Here is an 18,580-nt window from a genome sequence, read left to right as displayed (position 1 = left end):
TCTATAAAGCTGCCTGTAGGTCTAAAAGGCAAAAGTCAGCATCTATAAAGCTGCCTGTAAGGAAAAGAAGGTAAAACTCAGTGTCTATAAAGCTACCTGTAGGGCTAAGAGGTAAAACTCAGTATCTCTAAAGCTGCCTGTAGGGCTAAGAGGCAAAAGTCAGCATCTATAAAGCTGCCTGTAAGGAAAAGAGGTAAAACTCAGTGTCTATAAAGCTACCTGTAGGGCTAAGAGGTAAAATGCAGTATCTCTAAAGCTACCTGTAGGGCTAAGAGGCAAAACTCAGCATCTATAAAGCTGCCTGTAGGTCTAAAAGGCAAAAGTCAGCATCTATAAAGCTGCCTGTAAGGAAAAGAAGGTAAAACTCAGTGTCTATAAAGCTACCTGTAGGGCTAAGAGGTAAAACTCAGTATCTCTAAAGCTGCCTGTAGGGCTAAGAGGTAAAACTCAGTATCTCTAAAGCTGCCTGTAGGGCTAAGAGGGCTGACAATATAAAAACCCAGGGGGTTTTGTAAACACAGGGTGTTTGAAATGTAACTCCAAGGGATGCACTTTCCTAGCTTGCCTTTAGGGCTAGTGTGGGAGGGGGGGCTCAGCTGGTAAGGCAAGAGGCGTGAAGCACCTGGGTGCTGGGCCAGGCCCTGGATGGGCTGCTGAGGAGACAGAGGCTTCGTAGCTGAAAATGAAATAATTGCTCCACGAGCCCAAGCTGTGCCTGCCTCATGTCTTTGAGCTGAAAAGCAATATCACAGCTTTAAGGGAATATTTTCCTGAGTTAACAATCTAAGAGGCTAGGAGGTCATTCGCCTAATACGAATCAGCTGCGCTGGCCCAACAAAAAGCCTATGTGCTCAGCAGCTTGTTTTTATTATCCTTTCACCCTTTTTATGAGGTCCAATTTTTATTTTTTCCCCTCCCCTTTTTTTAATTTTTTTTTTTTTTTAATAATAAACAGGCTTTTTAAGAATGACCTAATCCAGGCTTGTTTGTGTGCATTAAATCACGTTGTTGGTCCCGTACACAAGAGCGAGGGAGAGCCGGGGGGGGGGTGGCCTCCCAGCAGAGGCTAACATGCCCCTGGCCCCTCTGGGGAATGAAGGAAGAAGGCTGAAGGTAGAGAGGGGGAATCATTCCTGTCACACACACACACCCCCCAGCGATTTCAGCCACCAGTGTGCACTGTCAGGAGAGTGCTGCTGATTAACTGGGACCCCCTGTGCGGCAGGGAGCCCTTGCAGGTCGTGAATGAGAACAAGCAGTTACATCATTAGTAGGGTTGGAGCAGTGGTAGAGCCAGGGCCTTGTGCCAAGCTCAATGGTATAAATTAGACAACAACAACAACAACAACAAAATTGGCTGGGCCTTGGCAAGTCACCTTCATGCTGGAATCAGCTGAGAGAGAGAGAGACTTTATTCACTCTAAACAGCCTTGGAAGTGAGTCCTCTTTATACTCCTCCAGGACTCAGGGGCTGGCTTCCAGCGACGAGAGCCATGTGAGGGCAGTTATTGAAAATTTTTGACATTCCAACCACAAATGAGCCAATAAATACCTTCTCCACATGTGCTTCCCCCCACCCCCAAAAAAAAAAGAGAGGAACAAAAAGGAAAAAATAGAAATTGGAGTGGGGTGGAAAAGAACTAAATTATGCTACCACCTTCTTTCTGCAGCCAACATGTCTGTCCTTACAATGGCCACCTTCAAAACTCCAGCCTCCTCCCGGCCATTTCCCTCGTGGTTCTGCTCGCTGTGGTGCCTTCCAAAACACCCCCCCCCCCCCCAAAAAAATAAAGGTCTACCCAAACTGCTCTTACTTCCACACATTTTGTAGTAAACTGGAAACAGACCCCAAACACGAGCCCGGCGACTTTATAAGCCATGCAGCGTTGATTAAAAGCCACCCCGAGACCCCCCCCGGCCTCAGCCCCCGTGCGAGCCGCAGACGCTTGTCCCCGCGGCGGCGTTAATTTGTAGGGGTTAGTAAACAAGGGCAGGAGTCCTGGGGAAAGGGAAAGCCACAGACGTGGTGGGCAAGGTGAGGAAGCAGCAGAGAGAAAAGGGAGGAAAAGAAAGCGTGGAGGGCTTGTGCTTCCTTCGTCCTGCCTTACCTTTCGGTCCCCTTCTCCTGAGTGACATGGTATTGCAAGGGCGTCAGCCGCTTCCTCAGCTCCTCCTGGGAAAAGACCACCTTATAGTCCTTTTTATCCCTACATGACCCTGCAAAGAGGGAGAGGATATGGGAGAAGGAGCCTTTTTAGCTTAAATCCTGAATAATTGCTTTGGCAGACGGCCACAGCATAGCTTCTGCATTCACTTGTCAATGACCAGACCGGTCCCTAATGCACAAAGAACAGCTCAGCTGAATTGCAGCTGATTATTTCTTCAAATCCAAGTGGTTTTGTGTTGTGTTTTTTTGTTTTGTTTTGTTTTAATGAAATAATAAAAAAAAAAAAAGACATTTTTGCTTGAGAGCCAGGTGATTCCACTGGAGCAGTGACAATGTGCTGCAGCCAAAGCCCTTCCGTGTGTTACGCACAGAGTCATTCACAGAAATCAACATTTTTTTCCCACCGTGACAAAAAGAAAGAGAAAATCTGTTTAATAACCCCCCCCCCCAAACCCCCAGTCTTTACAAGACATCTATATTGGAGACTCATGGTAATGGGCATATGATGTTCAGCCACAACATCCAACAATTTAATTACCCTTTCAAGGAGCTGGAAAACAATTCTAAACCTTTAGAATCCCACCAAGGTTGATTTAACTTCCAGTCACATCCTCGTCCCTTTTATTTTATAGCATTAACCATTGCATTTATTTTTCTCCCCCTGTTGAAGCACTGGAGTAGGAGCCCTGAGGAGCAAAGGAATTCATTTAGGCACAATTTCTTTATGTACAAAGCTATACAGAGGTTCAACAACACGCTGGTAAGAATCATAGAATCACAGAATTGTCAGGGTTGGAAGGGACCTCAAGGAGCAGCCAGTTCCAACCTCTCTGCCATGGGCAGGGACACCTCACACTACAGCAGGTTGCTCAGAGCCACATATAGCCTGCCCTTCAAAACCTCCAGGGATGAGGCTTCCACCACCTCCCTGGGCAACCTGTGCCAGTGTCTCACCACCCTCTTGGGGAAGAACTTCTTCCTAACATCCAATCTGAATCTACCCATTTCTAGTTTTGTTCCATTCCCCCCAGTCCTATCACTCCCTGACACCCTCAAAAGTCCCTCCCCAGCTTTCTTGTAGCCCCTTTCAGATACTGGAAGGCCACAGTGAGAGTTTCTGTTTAAATCACCCTCCTTTGAAAATAAAAAGTCTCATCTTTGCTTTTCACACAGAAAATCCAAGGGTACATAAGGGATTATTTAAAACAAACAAACAAACAAACAAACAAAAAAAAAAAAACAAAACAAAAAAAAGAAACAAACCCCACAAAAACAAACCAAACCCCTCAAAACCAAACCAACCAAACCCCTCAAAACCAAACCAACCAACCAAACCCCACAACAACAAACCAAACAAACAAACAAAAACAACAACAAAAAAACCCAAAACACATTTGTAGAGCACACAAATTCACATCATATCAGGAAAGGAGAAATAACAATAAGCTTTCTTTTTACAGAATACAGAATTAACCAGGTTGGAAAAGACCTTTGAGATCATTGAGTCATAGAGTCATAGAATTGTTAGGGTTGGAAAGGACCACAAGGATCATCTAGTTCCAACCTCCCTGCAATGGGCAGGGGGGTTGGAAGGGACCACAAGGATCATCTAGTTCCAACCCCCCTGCCATGGGCAGGGACACCCCACACTAGATCAGCCTGGCCAGAGCCTCATCCAGCCTGGGCTTAAACACCCCCAGGGACGGTGCCCCAACCACCTCCCTGGACAACCCATTCCAGGGCTTCGCCACTCTCATGGGGAAGAACTTCCTCCTCACCTCCAGCCTGAATCTCCCCACCTCCAGCTTCATTCCATTCCCCCTAGTCCTATCACTCCCTGACACCCTAAAAAGTCCCTCCCCAGCCTTCTTGTAGGCCCCCTTCAGATACTGGAAGGCCACAATAAGGTCACCTCAGAGGCTTCTTTTCTCCAGACTGAACAGCCCCAACTCTTTCAGCCTGTCCTCATAGGAGAGCTGCTCCAGCCCTCTGATCATCATAGAATTGTTAGGGTTGGAAGGGACCTCAAGGATCAGCCAGTTCCAACCTCCCTGCCATGGCCAGGGACACCTCACACCAGATCAGGTAGTCCAACCCATCAAAAGGATGAAAACTCCCAAAGAATTAATAGGAGTCACCAAATACTCAAGTAACTCTGCTAATTACTTGCAAAAAAAAAAGAAACACCCCAACCCAAAAATGATCTGACAACATGTGGCGGGGAGGGAAAAAGCTCCCCCCACCACCACAAAGCACTCTTAATTGTGACAAGTAATTAAAACATGGTCCAATGAGAAATACATAGAATACATAGAATACATAGAATAAACCAGGTTGGAAGAGACCTTCAAGATCATCGTGTCCAACCCATCAACCAATCCAACACCGCCCAAGCAACTAACCCACAGCACCAAGCACCCCGTCAAGTCTTCTCCTGAACACCTCCAATGATGGTGACTCCACCACCTCCCCAGGCAGCCCATTCCAATGTGCAATCACTCTTTCTGTATAGAACTTTTTCCTAACATCTAGCCTGAACCTCCCCTGGCGCAGCCTGAGACTGTGTCCTCTTGTTCTGGTACTGCTTGCCTGGGAGAAGAGACCAACATCCGTCTGTCTACAGCCTCCCTTCAGGTAGTTGTAGAGAGCAATAAGGTCACCCCTGAGTCTCCTCTTCTCCAGGCTAAGCAACCCCAGCTCCCTCAGCCTCTCCTCGTAGGGCTTATGTTCCAAACCCCTCACCAACTTTGTTGCCCTTCTCTGGACTCGTTCCAGCAAGTCAACCTCCTTCCTAAACTGAGGGGCCCAGAACTGGACACAGGACTCGAGGTGCAGCCTAACCAGTGCAGTGTACAGGGGCAGAATGACCTCCCTGCTCCTGCTGGCCACACTGTTCCTGATGCAGGCCAGGAAGCCATTGGCCCTCTTGGCTGCCTGGGCACACTGCAGGCTCATGTTCAGTCTACCATCAACCAGCACCCCCAGGTCCCTCTCAGCCTGACTGCTCTCTAGCCACTCCTGACTGCTCTCTAGCCACACCAGCCTGAACCCAAAAAATATTGTGTGGGGGTTTGGGGTTGGGTTGGGTGTTTTTTTCTTGCTGGGAATGTAGTATAACACTTGACAAAAAGGCCAATTGTGCTCCCCAAGCAGAGGGAGCAGAGCTACCCATCTGTATGTCATTTAGTACAGGAGAGGCAATGGCAGGTTTAAATTACATGGTATTGGATTGCAATTTCCTAACATTGGATGCTTTTTTCTGCTTTTTTACCTTGAGTCATTACTAAGGAGTGTTCATAAAAAGTAGCTTAAAGCACAGATGCTTGCAAATCATTTAAGAAAAGATGTTTCTTTCTTCCTCCTCTCCCCCCCCCCCCCTCCCCTCTCTCCCTTCCCCACCCCCTCTTTTCTCATTTTTCTAATGTGTGGGGGGTGGGTGAATAGAGGAGAGAGCAGAGGGTGGGGGGAACAAAATATAATGCTGTTGGTCACTGCTGACTAACCCTAGGAAGTATTTTCAGGAAGGGGAAAGGGAAGGGGGGGAAAAAAAAAACCCATCTAAAGGAAAATTGAAAACATCTGATTGAAGTAAATAGTGCAAACATAAAAAAGCTCCACCAGGGCAAGGAAAGGTATTGAGAAGCGACTTTATTCCGCAGATTAGGAATTACTTTTGATCTAAACATTCCTCCAAACAGATTGTTTTCCACTCTGAGCCATCTCATTAGCTGCGGCTGCAGAGCCTTTCCTTTTAATGGCCAGCCCTGAAAGAGCCGCTGCTCTACGCCTTTGTTAGCCGCAATCTTATTTGGGAGAGGGATAAAGATTTCATTCCGGGTCTCTTTTGTTTGTCTTTGGAGCACCGCTAAAGCAGCATTCACACGCATTTTTGCAGGAATGTGCCCTGTGCCGCGGCTTACAAATTATTTGGGTTTGGTGCACTTAAAGGTCACCTTCCAAATTAGCAAAATTTTCCTACATCCTGGCTTTTCAACCTTCAAATGTAAATATTGTTTCCTAACTGTAAGTGAGGTTTGTTCCTCCTAACATTTGGTTGCTTATTTAAAGATGTCAAAAGGCTGAAGGTTTTTTATTCTCTGAGCGTGCAGGGCTCCAGGACTAATAAAGCCTTTTAAAGTACAGCTAGCAGGGGAAAGGCAGCACATGCATTATATAAGTAGCTATTGTTATGTTGCACTCCACAGCTCGGAGAGAAAACTGCCTGAGAGGTGGGATTTCATCTGGAATTTCAGCATCCAAAAGCAGTCCTAAAGGATCTTACAAAGCAACCACCCCTTCGTTTGAAAAACAAGGAAATAATATCCTATTTGCTCTTCAGATGCTGGGGGATGAAAAAGCTACCCAAAAATCAACACACTAAACGGAACTTCACTGTGGAAAAACACAGAGCATATCTTGAATGTATTAAAGAAGGCTCAGCATTCCCTTCTTTACTCTCCTTGAGTAATTTTTCATGGGATATCACAGATATCACAGACCTCAGGGTCACCGAGGCCAACCCAGAACCCTACTCTGCAAGGCTCACCCCTAAACCATAGCCCCAAGCACCACAGCCAAACCACCTGCAAACACATCCAGGCTTGGGGACTCCACCACCTCCCTGCCCAGCACATTCCAATCCCTGACCACTCTTGCCCTGAAAAAAGCTTTCCTAATGTCCAGTCTGAACCTCCACAGTGGCAGCTTGAGGCCATTCCCTCTTCTTCTATCACTAATTACCTGGGAGAAGAGACCTGCACCAACCAGTCCACGACCTCCTTTCAGGTAGCTGTAGAGAGCCAGGAGGTCTCCCCTCAGCTTCCTCTTTTCCAAACTAACCATCCCCAGCTCCTGCAGTTGCTCTTCATCAGATTTCTTCTCCAGGCCCTTCCCAGCTTCCTTGCCCTCCTCTGCCCTGGCTCCAGCACCTCCACATCTCTCCTGGATTGAGGTGCCCAAAACTGGACACAGTACTCAATGCTTGGCCTCACCAGAGCTGAGTGCAGGCAGACAATCCCCTCCCTGCTCCTGCTGGACACAGCATTTCTAATCCCAGCCAGGATGCCATTGGCTTTCTTGGCCACCTGGGCACACTGCTGGCACCTATTCAGTTCCTCAGTTTTAGAAATGTGGTGTTCCCCAGCCAATGGGCTCACTATATGCACAAGGAAATTTCTGTACACCACTTGATCCATGGCATAGATCAGAAGTAGGAAACATGTTATAAAACATTCTTTTCCCATTGCTCTTAATGAGTGGCTGTGTGGCAAGGTTTCCAATATATGCCAAACTGCACTGGGGATTCTGCCAAGCTGCACTGGAGTGAACTGCAACCCACCCCAACAAAGCACTATGCAGGTTTGTAATTTAACGGTGAAAAATTTCATTAGCAAAACTAGAATAGAATAGAATAGAATAGAATAGAATAGAATAGAATAGAATAGAATAGAATAGAATAGAATAGAATAGAATAGAATAGGACCAGGTTGGAAGAGACCTTTGAGATCATCAAGTCCAACCTATCATCCAACACCATCTAAGCAACTAAACCATGGCACCAAGCACACCATCAAGTCTCTTCTAAACACCTCCAGGGATGGTGACTCCACCACCTCCCTGGGCAGCACATTCCCATGGCCAATCTCTCTTGCTGGGAAGAACTTTCTCCTCACCTCCAGCCTAAACTTCCCCTGGCACAGCTTGAGACTGTGTCCTCTTGTTCTGGTGCTGGTTGCCTGGGAGAAGAGACCAACCCCCACCTGGCTACAACCTCCCTTCAGGTAGTTGTAGACAGCAAGAAGGTCTCCCCTGAGAGTCTCCTCTTCTCCAGGCTAAACAACCCCAGCTCCCTCAGTCTCTCCTCACAGGGCTGTGCTCAAAGCCTCTCCCCAGCCTTGTTGCCCTTCTCTGGACACGTTCAAGTGTCTCGATGTCCTTCCTAAACTGAGGGGCCCAGAACTGGACACAGTACTCAAGATGTGGCCTAACCAGTGCTGAGCACACATGGTCTGGGGAAAAGGCTCTCACACAGGCAACAAACTTCTTCAGGAATGCAGTCATAAAGACAAGGCCTTTGTAAATTATACAGCTGAAGGCAGAAGAGAGCCATCAGTTTTACAAATAAAATGCCATCAGTGTGATTACATTAAAGGTGAGATTAAATTATACACTGTGAGAATAACAGAGGCTGGATTCATTGGATCTGTATGAGGACTCTGGGTTAGATCTCACTTGTTCTTTGGAGGTGATGCTCTCAGCAATGACTTTTGTAGCAGGGTCTGTGACAGCTACATTCCTAACTCCAGTTAGATGCCACTGTTAGGGCAGGTGAATGCTGGCCTACAAGGGCAGGCAAAATTCCCTTTACATTCTCAGCAGATTAAATCTCTAGTCAGTGCAGCTGGGTGCCTTGGCTGGGCTCATGACTCTTCAGAAGAACAGTGCACAGGCAACTGCTCCACAAACAGGCACCACCGTGTCCACTTGAGGCCACCTGCCTTCAGCCTTTTGCCAACAGTTACAGCAGTGTCAAGGTCATCATCCCTGGAGGTGTTCAAAAAAGGACTGGATGTGGCACTTGTTACAATAGGATAGGATAGGATAGGATAGGATAGGATAGGATAGGATAGGATAGGATAGGATAGAATAGAATAGAATAGAATAGAATAGAGTAGAATAGAATAGAATAGAATGAACCAGGTTGGAAAAGACCTTAGAGATCATCGAGTCCAAGCTATCACCCAACACCATCTCATCAACTAAACCATGGCACCAAGAGTCCCATCTAGTATCTTCCTACTTGAAGTCATGGTTTAGTTAGTCATGAGGTGTTGGGTGACAGGTTGGACTTGATGATCTCTGAGGTCTTTTCCAACCGTATTGATTGTGTGATCTTGGAGCAAGGTGGAAGGTTCTGTGAAGAGAAAGCCAGGATCACACATCTTAATATATAAATACAGAAGAAAAGAAAAAAGCTCTTTTGCAGGCTTCACAGCACTCCTGTGCTTAGGAAAGGCTTTATCTGGAAAGCCACACCATGCACACAGCCATTTCCTATTCCCCTGCAGCCCAGGGGCATTTCAGAGCTCAGCTCTGGAGTCCTCCTGTGTACAGAGGAAACGAGCAGAAAACATTTTCTGGGTGCTGACCTGATAAGGAAGATATTAAGCATCTCACCTCACATATACATCCCAGTTTCAACTGACCTTTTCAGGTCTGTGGTTCATAACACAAGGGTGTGCTACTTCCTTCCATCTAAGTGGCATTTTGCCCGACAGATTTCCTTCTTCCAAGTCTTTTGAATGCTTTTCCTAGCGATTTTCTCTTCTGTTCTGCTCCTCCCTATCACTGAAATGAACATTTCAGCTAGGTGGAGGGCACAGCATACATTTGCCACCTTCTATGTATGCTTCTGTTCCACTGGTACTAATGGACATTGCAGTCATGCACTGAGCACATACCATTAAGACTTCCTGTATTAAATACAGCAAGATCAAATGCTCCAGCAGAGCACAGTCATAAAATAAATCAGGCTTCTAGTTTTCAGTACTACTTCTTTGAATATACCCAAGCAGGGTGGTTTTCTAGGGGGCTCCCAGCACATTTTAGAATAAAATAGAATAGAATTAACCAGGTTGGAAAACACCTTTGAGATCATCAAGTCCAACCTATCACCCAACACTATCTAAGCAATTAATCCATGCCACAAAGGGCCTCATCCAGTCTCCTCTTAAAACACCTCCAATGATGGTGACTCCACCATCTCCCTGGGCAGCACATTCCAATGGCCAATCTCTCTTTCTGGGAAGAACTTCCTCCTAACATCCAGCCTAAACTTCCCCTGGTGCAGCTTGAGACTGTGTCCTCTTGTTCTGGTGCTGGGTTCCTGGGAGAAGAGACCAACCCCCACCTGGCTACAACCTCACATCAGGCAGTTGTAGAGAGCAATAAGTTCTCCACTGAGCCTTCTCTTCTCCAGGCTAAGCAACCCCAGCTCCCTCAGTCTCTCCTCATAGGGCTTGGGTTCCAAGCCCCTCACCAACTTTGTTGCCCTTCTCTGGACATGCTCGAGCAAGCTCTTCCCCATGAGGGTGGTGAGACACTGGCTCAGGTTGCCCAGGGAGGTGGTGGAAGCCTCATCCCTGGAGGTTTTGAAGGCCAGGCTGGATGTGGCTGTGAGCAACCTGCTGTAGTGTGAGGTGTCCCTGCCCATGGCAGGAGGGTTGGAACTGGATGATCCTTGCGGTCCCTTCCAACCCTAACAATTCTATGATGCTGTATTTTATACAAATGTATATACATATGCATGCAGTCACCATCAGAGGTCTCCCACGTGAGACAGCACATTTCTCAAGCACTAGAAAACAAAAAAAGAACAGTCCTCAAATTCCCAACTAACAAATCTCCTCTGTGCATTCCTTCTCTTTCCAAAGACAGTGGTACTGGGTCCCCACTTGTCACAGTTCAGGCAGAGGTGGTAGAAGCCTCATCCCTGGAAGTTTTTAAGGCCAGGCTGGATTGGGCTCTGAGCAACTTGATTTATTGTGAGGTGTCCCTGCCCATGGCAGGGGGGTTGGAACTAGATGATCCTTGTGGTCCCTTCCGACCCTGACAATTCTGTGATTCCATGAAAGGTTGCAGAGAACAGGCTTTTTTCCCCAAGCAGAGAAGCAGGGGGTTGGAGTTAGATGATTGTGGTCCCTTCCAACCCTGACAATTCTGTGATTCCATGAAAGGTTGCAGAGAACAGGCTTTTTTTCCACAAGCAGAGAAGCAAGGGGCTGGAGTTAGATGATTGTGGTCCATTCCAACCCTGACAATTCTGTGATTCTATTAAAGGCTGCAGAGAACAGGCTTTTTCCCCCAAGCAGAGAAGCAGGGGGCTGGAGTTAGATGATCCTTGTGGTCCCTTCCAACCCTGACAATTCTGTGATTCCATGAAAGGCTGCAGAGAACAGGCTTTTTCCCCCAAGCAGAGAAGCAGGGGGCTGGAGTTAGATGATCTTTGTGGTCCCTTCCAACCCTGACAATTCTGTGATTCTATGAACACCCACAGGAACAGAAACTGCCTTGTCGTTTCTGCAGGTCTGCAAGTGTCTGTGGCAGGTTGCATGGTCAAGCTAGCCACATAAGCCATAAATAAGACACATCCTGGAAAAGAACTCTGCAGCTGCCTCACCTCCCTGTGAATGTAAAACCCAACGAACAACAGAGCGAAGCGCTGTGCGTGGTGGGGAAGGGGGAAAGGAATGCAGTTCTGTTTGTCCTCTCCCTGCACATCTAATTTACTTTATCTCATGGCAATGAAATGAATACCACCACCACTCACCACCTTGCTTTCACAGCCTTTCCAAATTCGAACCCCTGAGGACCCACCACCACCCTGTGCTGGCCAGCATCCCCCCCTGGGGCTTTGCTTTTTGAGCTGCTCCCCTCACCACAGTGATGTGGCTGCTCAGTAGAGGTTAGTGAATAGAAGAACTTTCAATTAAGTAGAGCAAAAGCTCATTATGTTATTAACTGCCACTTCTGTTACCATTTCTGCTGAGATGGCCAAAGACTGAGTGCATGAGGCAGCTGACCTATTTGCCTTACTCTTGGATGCAAAGCAGGCAAGACAAGATCAAGATCTATTGGTACAGCAGTGTAGAGGAGGGGGGAGGCCACATTTACATATAATGATGGATTCCTCTTCCTCTCTCCCCTAACAGATAAAGAGACTTTTGTTTTGCTGATATGATCCTAGCACCTTTCACAGGCACTGCATCTGTCTGAGTGAAAAACAAGAAAGGCAGAGACACTGAGCTCTCTGTATCTGGTCAACAGATTTCTGTCAAAACCAATAAGAAAGGGGCAAAACTTATGGAAAGGCATTTTATGAACAGCAGAATTAAGCTGTATTTACCAAAAGTGCCTTGTGCTACCTCTTGCATTTAAAACATTTCAGTGAGCCATCAAGAGAAGTTTATCCATGTGGCTTTATTAATAATGGCTTAACCCTGCAGCAGAAGCAATCAAAATGTCAGCATCTGCCAGCAGTGTGTAGCTTATTGTGGCATCCAGGCTGCTGCTAACTCCTCCTGCTGCTTCCTCCACAAGAGTGATGTGTGGCCTGCGAGATGAGCACCTCAAGAACCAAGGTGCCACAGCCTATATGTGGGATGGGGGTGAAGGTAAGGAGCAGTGAGAGGGAGGTCTTTCCTCTTGTGGAATTCCCACCAACAGCCCAGACCTAAGCCCCTGCCAATCTTGGTCTGTCTCCCGCTGCACAGGAACCCTTTTAGCAAAGACACAAGCAGGCACAGCCTGCTCCATGGCCTTTCATCCCACATCTCCAAGCACTGAGGGACACATGCAGCATGAAGGCAGGAATGGCTGGAACATGCTGTGTGCTCCAGATGCTGCTCTGCTATGGCCACCATGGAAAACACTGTAGCCCCCTTCCCTCTCAATCTGCTTCAGTACTGAAGGTAGAGAAACAACCCAAAAGGTTAGTAATTGTCAACTTCTTTGCCTAGTGGGCTTGCTGGACTTCCCTGTGTTCCCTGTGTAAAATTCAGCCATGCTTTATAGGTCAGGAAGATGGGGTGAAGCCCTAGAAAGGGCTTTTAAGCAGACTCAGTTAAGCCCTTCCCCACTCCTTCACCTAGACCAGAGGACTCAGTGCTTACCTGCAGTGCACAAAGCTGCCAGCACTGGACCTGGGCTGCCAGCAGCTATGGTCTCACAAGAACATCTCCTCCAGCTGGAGCAGGGGGCACCTTTGCACCCCAGCCATGGACCCTTTGCCAGCACAGCTTCTTTTGCAGAAAACCACAAGATCAGAGACACGTGTTCAGACTGGAACTAAGAACAAACATTTCCTACTTCTTAAGCATCTCTGGGACACAATTCCTCTCTAGTTGTTTCCCCCTAAATCACTACCTGTGCTGTAGCAGCCTGTGGTTAATCTAACAGCTAAGTTAGGGTAGTGTTTGTGTCTCTGGTGCCCAACTCCCAGGCCACACTTAAGACTCCAAGCTCAAACGAGCTCCTGGATCATCTCCTCCATCACTTCCCAACATACTCTTATTGACTTGAGGGTTCACACTCCCATCTTGCACCTTTCCTTCCTTGCCCTCCCCCAGCTTAGCAACGAAGAAAAAACCCCTTCCTTTTTCTGTGCCATCATGTCTCCATCACATTCTTTCCTGCAACCTCCATCATATATTCCTCTGAGAAAGGGCAAAGCCAGGGACTGCTTTTAATTGAGGAGGGGGGAGGGGGGGAAGTGAAGGCAGACTTTAAAGGCCTTCACAGACCTCCTGTTATAAACAGTCCAATAACTAAAGAAGTAGCTTTTCATGGGAAACTTTCAAACACGGAAACTCCGCTAGTGCTGAAACTTCATCTTTTCCACACCCAGCTAAGCAGAAAGCACAGAAAGCCTGGGCTGCAGAGGGCACAGGAGTGGAACACAGGAAATTTATGAGCTCCCAGAATTAAAACATTCCTGCAAGAAGGGTAGAAATGGCTTGTGGTGGGTCCTTTATGGGAGCAGGAAGGGGATGTAAATGACCTTAAGGTATCTGTCGGGGAACACATTAAGGAATTGGCTCTACGCGTGGTCTGGGAGCACAAGAAACATCTCACCAGCCCTGTACTTACTCCATGCCTGAGTCACTGAGGAACCTCTCTTCTCAGACCAAGCAGGGATGAGCACCTCTGTCTATTCAGAAGATGAGGGACAGTGCAAACTCCAACAGAACAAGGAGTTAAGAAGGCGGGGGGGGAACAGGGTACAAACTCAAGGGTAGAATCATAGAACCAATAAGGTTAGAAGAGACCTCAAATATCATCAAGTCCAACCTGTCACCCAAGACCTCATGACTATTGGACCATGGCACCAAGTGCCACATCCAATCCCCTCTTGAACACCTCCAGGGATGGGGACTCCACCACCTCCCTGGGCAGCACAATCCAACAGCTAACAACTCTATCTGTGAAGAACTTTCTCCTCACCTCCAGCATAAACTTTCCCTGGCACAGCTTGAGACTATGTCCTCTTGTTCTGGTGCTGGTTGCCTGGGAGAAGAGACCAACCCCCACCTGGCTACAACCTCCCTTCAGGTAGTTGTAGACAGCAATAAGGTCTCCTCTGAGCCTCCTCTTCTCCAGGCTAAACAACCCCAGCTCCCTCAGCCTCTCCTCATAAGGCTTATGCTCGAGGCCTCTCACCAGCCTTGTTGCCCTTAGCTACTAACCAAAAGGGCACATTAACAAAGGGTTTCTGGTCTTTATGATCCCAAGTTTTGCAAGCATCAGGCACAAGGAAAGTATTACTCCCGGTGAGATATCTACAACCACATCTCCTTCTGAACTGTATTGAAGAAGACATTCCAGACTCAGCACTACTGTAAAAGAAAAAGGGAAACATCTGTAGATACAGATTCACATTGAATATGCTCCCATCTAGACAGTTAGATAGAAGGGAATTCTGAAAACCCATCTGCAAGCCACTCCACAGAAATGGGAATGTCATGCTCTAGAATGACAATACAGCCTCCTACTGTCATATGATTAGGAGGCAGACATACACACAGGCATCCCTAGAATGATGACAACAGGAACAGCTTCACATTGCTCACAGAGTGCTGATTTTCAAGACACTTTTAACTGCTGGGAGGTGCAAGAGGACACAGTCTCAAGCTGCACCAGAGGAGGTTTAGGCTGGATGTTAGAAAGAAGTTCTTCCCAGAAAGAGAGATTGGCCATTGGAATGTGCTGCCCAGGGAGGTGGTGGAGTCACCATCACTGGAGGTGTTTAGGAAGAGACTGGATGAGGCACTTGGTGCCATGGTTTAGTTGATTAGATGGTGTTGGGTGATAGGTTGGACTTGATGATCTTGAAGGTCTTTTCCAAACTGGTTAATTCCATTCCATCCCATCCAATTCCATTCTATTCCACCCCATCCCATTCTATTCCACCCCATTCTGTTCTACCCCATTCTGTTCTGTCCCATTCTGTCCTGTCCCATTCTGTCCTGCCCCATTCTGTCCTACATAGATTTGTAAGACTGTATTTCAAGTTTAGAAACTTACTTTGCTTCCACATTGATGTTTGGTTTTTGTTTGGGTTTTTTGGGTGGCTGGGGGCTTTTGGTGGGTTGGTTTGTTTGTTTGTTTTAAAACTAAGCTTCACAGAAATGAGTTTTAACGTTTGCCCCCCACAGCCAGTTCTGAGGCACAAGGACAAGAAGCTGAGACCTTGTATGATGTATTTAAACCCAGAGCAAATTTTTTTTATGTCCAGGCTATAAACCCCAGAAAAATAGGGATTTCTAATGAAAACATGGGCAGGCATTTAGCCATAGCCATACTGGTGGGGTCTGGTATACAACATTAACAGAATCACAGAATTTTAGGGGCTGGAAGGGACCTTGAAAGATCACCCAGCCCAACCCCCCCTGCCAGAGCAGGATCACCTACACCAGATCACACAGGAACACATCCAGGCAAGTTTTGAATCTCTCCAGAGAGGGAGACTCCACAACCCCCCTGGGCAGCCTGTTCCAGTCTTGACTTTTATTTTCTTTCAGACCATATGAACAGACATCTGTAACAGCACATCTTCAGTGATACACATTACAGAAACCTAGGGGAAAGTTCAAACAAACATCATGGAAATCACATCTCTGAACACAGAAATACACACAACATGAAATGTTTAGACATACTTAAGTCACACAAAGGTTGATGGCAACTACTGGACTTTGAACACACGAGGCTGAAGTCTTTTCCAGGCTTTTTTGTTGTTGTTGTTGTTAAAGCCAGAGCTGGCAAATGCTACACCCAGAGATAATTTCTCTGAGATGAGCAGTTGGGAGAGCTCAGAGGGACAAATGCTCAGGAACAACTCATGTATGCAACTGCTTGCTCCTAAAAGCAATCCTTTATGTTAACAGATTTCAACTAAAAATCCAGGTTTTGAGACCCACCTGGTAATTTTCTCTTCACTAACTAATCAGTTTCAGTTTCATGAGAGGCTGGAACTTGGAACTGACAAATGTGTCATAAATAAAACAAGTGGTGAGAAACCATGCAAGAGGTAAGGTTTAAAAAGACTAGAAAGACTTAACACCATATGCCCAGCACCATCTTCATACAGATGTATTGTAATCTAATCCTAGGAAAGTGTGGTTTCCTACCAGGAACTTTAGCAATTAAACACTTCACAACAATTTCATATTCTCTAGGTCTTTATTATTGCATACAGGGGGAAAAAAAATAAACAAACAAAAAAAATCTAACTCTACCCCCTGTAATTTCTTCATCATTACTTAATTTTACAAGCACCAGAGCTTCCTTTCATCTACAAGAGAGGAAAAGCCAAACTATCTCATGCAAAAACAACAACAAAAAAATATGTGATGGAAGCAGTGCAACATTCAAAGTGTTAAAGAAATAAAGGAATTGGGTTTAAATATTATCATTTTTAGAGAGAACTGAAAGCCCATAGTCATTAGAAGGCACAGCAAAGCAAAATAAGCTACCTCTTTACTTTAGAGCTTGGTGGTCTGCTACAGAAAACACATGTACATGGCTTCTGCATAATCATGCCTTGTCCCAGCTCCTCCTTAGGATGCATTCAAGCAGCTGAAGTAGTTTGCCCATTAGGGAAGTCTGGGGAGCTTTGGGGGTTGTTTGGGGTGTTGGTTTTTTTTGGTAAAAGATTGAATTTCTGGGAAGTAAATGCTGGCAGGTGCTGAGTGCATCCTACATTTCCAGAGAAATTTTAAGGCATTCAACTCCTAATAAAGCAGGCACAAGGGCCGGCACTTCTACCTCACACCTCGGGCACAACAGGGCTGCGATGGTTACTGGCGATGGGGGTACCTTGAACCGACGTGAAAGGAGTTTGCCTACAAGCGCTGACTGATTTCCCCCCGACGCTCACGCTTTTGTTCAAAAGCTTGTAAACGCTCCTAAGGTCTCAGGGTCTACTTTATGTATGAATGACTGCTAAACGAGGAAGCTTTTTCACACAGGGCTCGGCGCGCAAACCGGCATAGGCTTAGTGCCATCTACTGGGAGCGCCTGCTCAGGCTCTGAACGTCACCGCGGCTGCTCCAGGCAAGCCGGGCACTGAGGTTTGCACATATTGAAACGTTTAGTCCTAACTTCAGACAGAAACAAACAAACAAAAAAAAGAGATATGTTTTTAAAATACAATTTGGAAGAATAGAGCCGCGCTCCAGGTGCTAAGACACGAACAGAAAATGAGCACTTAGCATCCAGTGTAACTCACACATTGCTTACAAAACAGCGTTTCAAAGAGGAGGCAGAAGGTCATCCCTATCCTAAGAGACTTCCTGACGTTATTTCTTCATTCATTTAACTCTGTTTGGGCAAAACAAACCCACTTATTTCTGATTTATAACTATAACTTTACGTTAGATAGAGTAAATACTGCATTCTGTTACTCCATTCCTTCCACAGGAAGGACAAAAGCACCATTCCAGGCAGAGAAATTGAAAAGACACTTCCATTCGAGTCCTTGTCCTGCAAGTATTTAGCTGCATGGAGTTTAAAACTCTGCTTGAAAGCTCAATTTACAGCTCTGTTGGCACTTTGTTCCTTTACACTCAGCAGGCAGGGGTTCTAGAAGGTTAGAATGTCTCCTTCCAAATGGGATTTGCCACTGAATGAGAAGAAGACCAAACTCAACGCTGTTCCAGATTTGGTGGGCACATAGCACCCCGGTGTGCTGCAGGGCTGCTATTCTCACAGAAGTGGAAGGTGGGAAAAGCACTAACTCAAAGTGTTCTATTACAGACAAAAAATCATGAGAACTCAGGGTGTTCTCTGTACATTCTGAAGTTAAAGTCACAGCACATTGTGGCATTTAATGCAGCTTCTGGCTCTAGCCCTCGTTCCCACGTTTAATTTGGTGTAAGCTGCACCATTTAATTGCGACCCCCTCAAATGTACCACACACACTAAAAAGAACCCCAACCCAAAGGCAAAGCAAGCCTATGGTGCTTTATAAGCATCTGGGGAATTCAGATTACTCTTCAAATATGTGAGGTATGTGATTGTATATTATTCCACTGTTAGCAGACGAGTTTGGGTTTATAACACATAAATGCATCTCTGTGTATCCGTACAGTAGCCAGGCAGTGGAACTCCATTGTTTGCACAGTTACGGATCAAAGGGACAGCAATCAACAGCGCAGCGTTGGGAGCTTTGTATTCCAAAATGTGACTTCTGGGTTACACCCAGCAGCCAATGCAACGCTTTGCAAACAGGTATGCAACAGCAGAGCTTCCCAGGGGGCTGCCTTTCGAGCTGACTAACTCCGAGGTCTCCTCTCCAGAGCAGGAACAAACCGGCCAGAACACTGAGTGCTCCCCCCCCGCCCCTGTTTTAAAGCA

At 46.5% G+C, this 18,580-nt stretch overlaps 1 protein-coding gene across 1 annotated transcript in view; it reads right to left on the bottom strand.

Annotated features, from left to right (window-relative positions):
- Positions 1-18,580, bottom strand: part of MSRB3 (methionine sulfoxide reductase B3) — a 103,635-nt gene that overhangs the window by 58,259 nt on the left and 26,796 nt on the right. The window contains exon 3 of the mRNA XM_054178856.1: positions 2,109-2,217. Coding sequence (XP_054034831.1) covers positions 2,109-2,217 — 109 coding nt within the window. The remainder of the gene's footprint in view (positions 1-2,108; positions 2,218-18,580) is intronic.

Source organism: Dryobates pubescens, chromosome Z, assembly GCF_014839835.1.
Source record: "Dryobates pubescens isolate bDryPub1 chromosome Z, bDryPub1.pri, whole genome shotgun sequence".
NCBI lineage: Eukaryota > Metazoa > Chordata > Aves > Piciformes > Picidae > Dryobates > Dryobates pubescens.
This window is presented reverse-complemented; position numbering and strand designations above follow the sequence as displayed.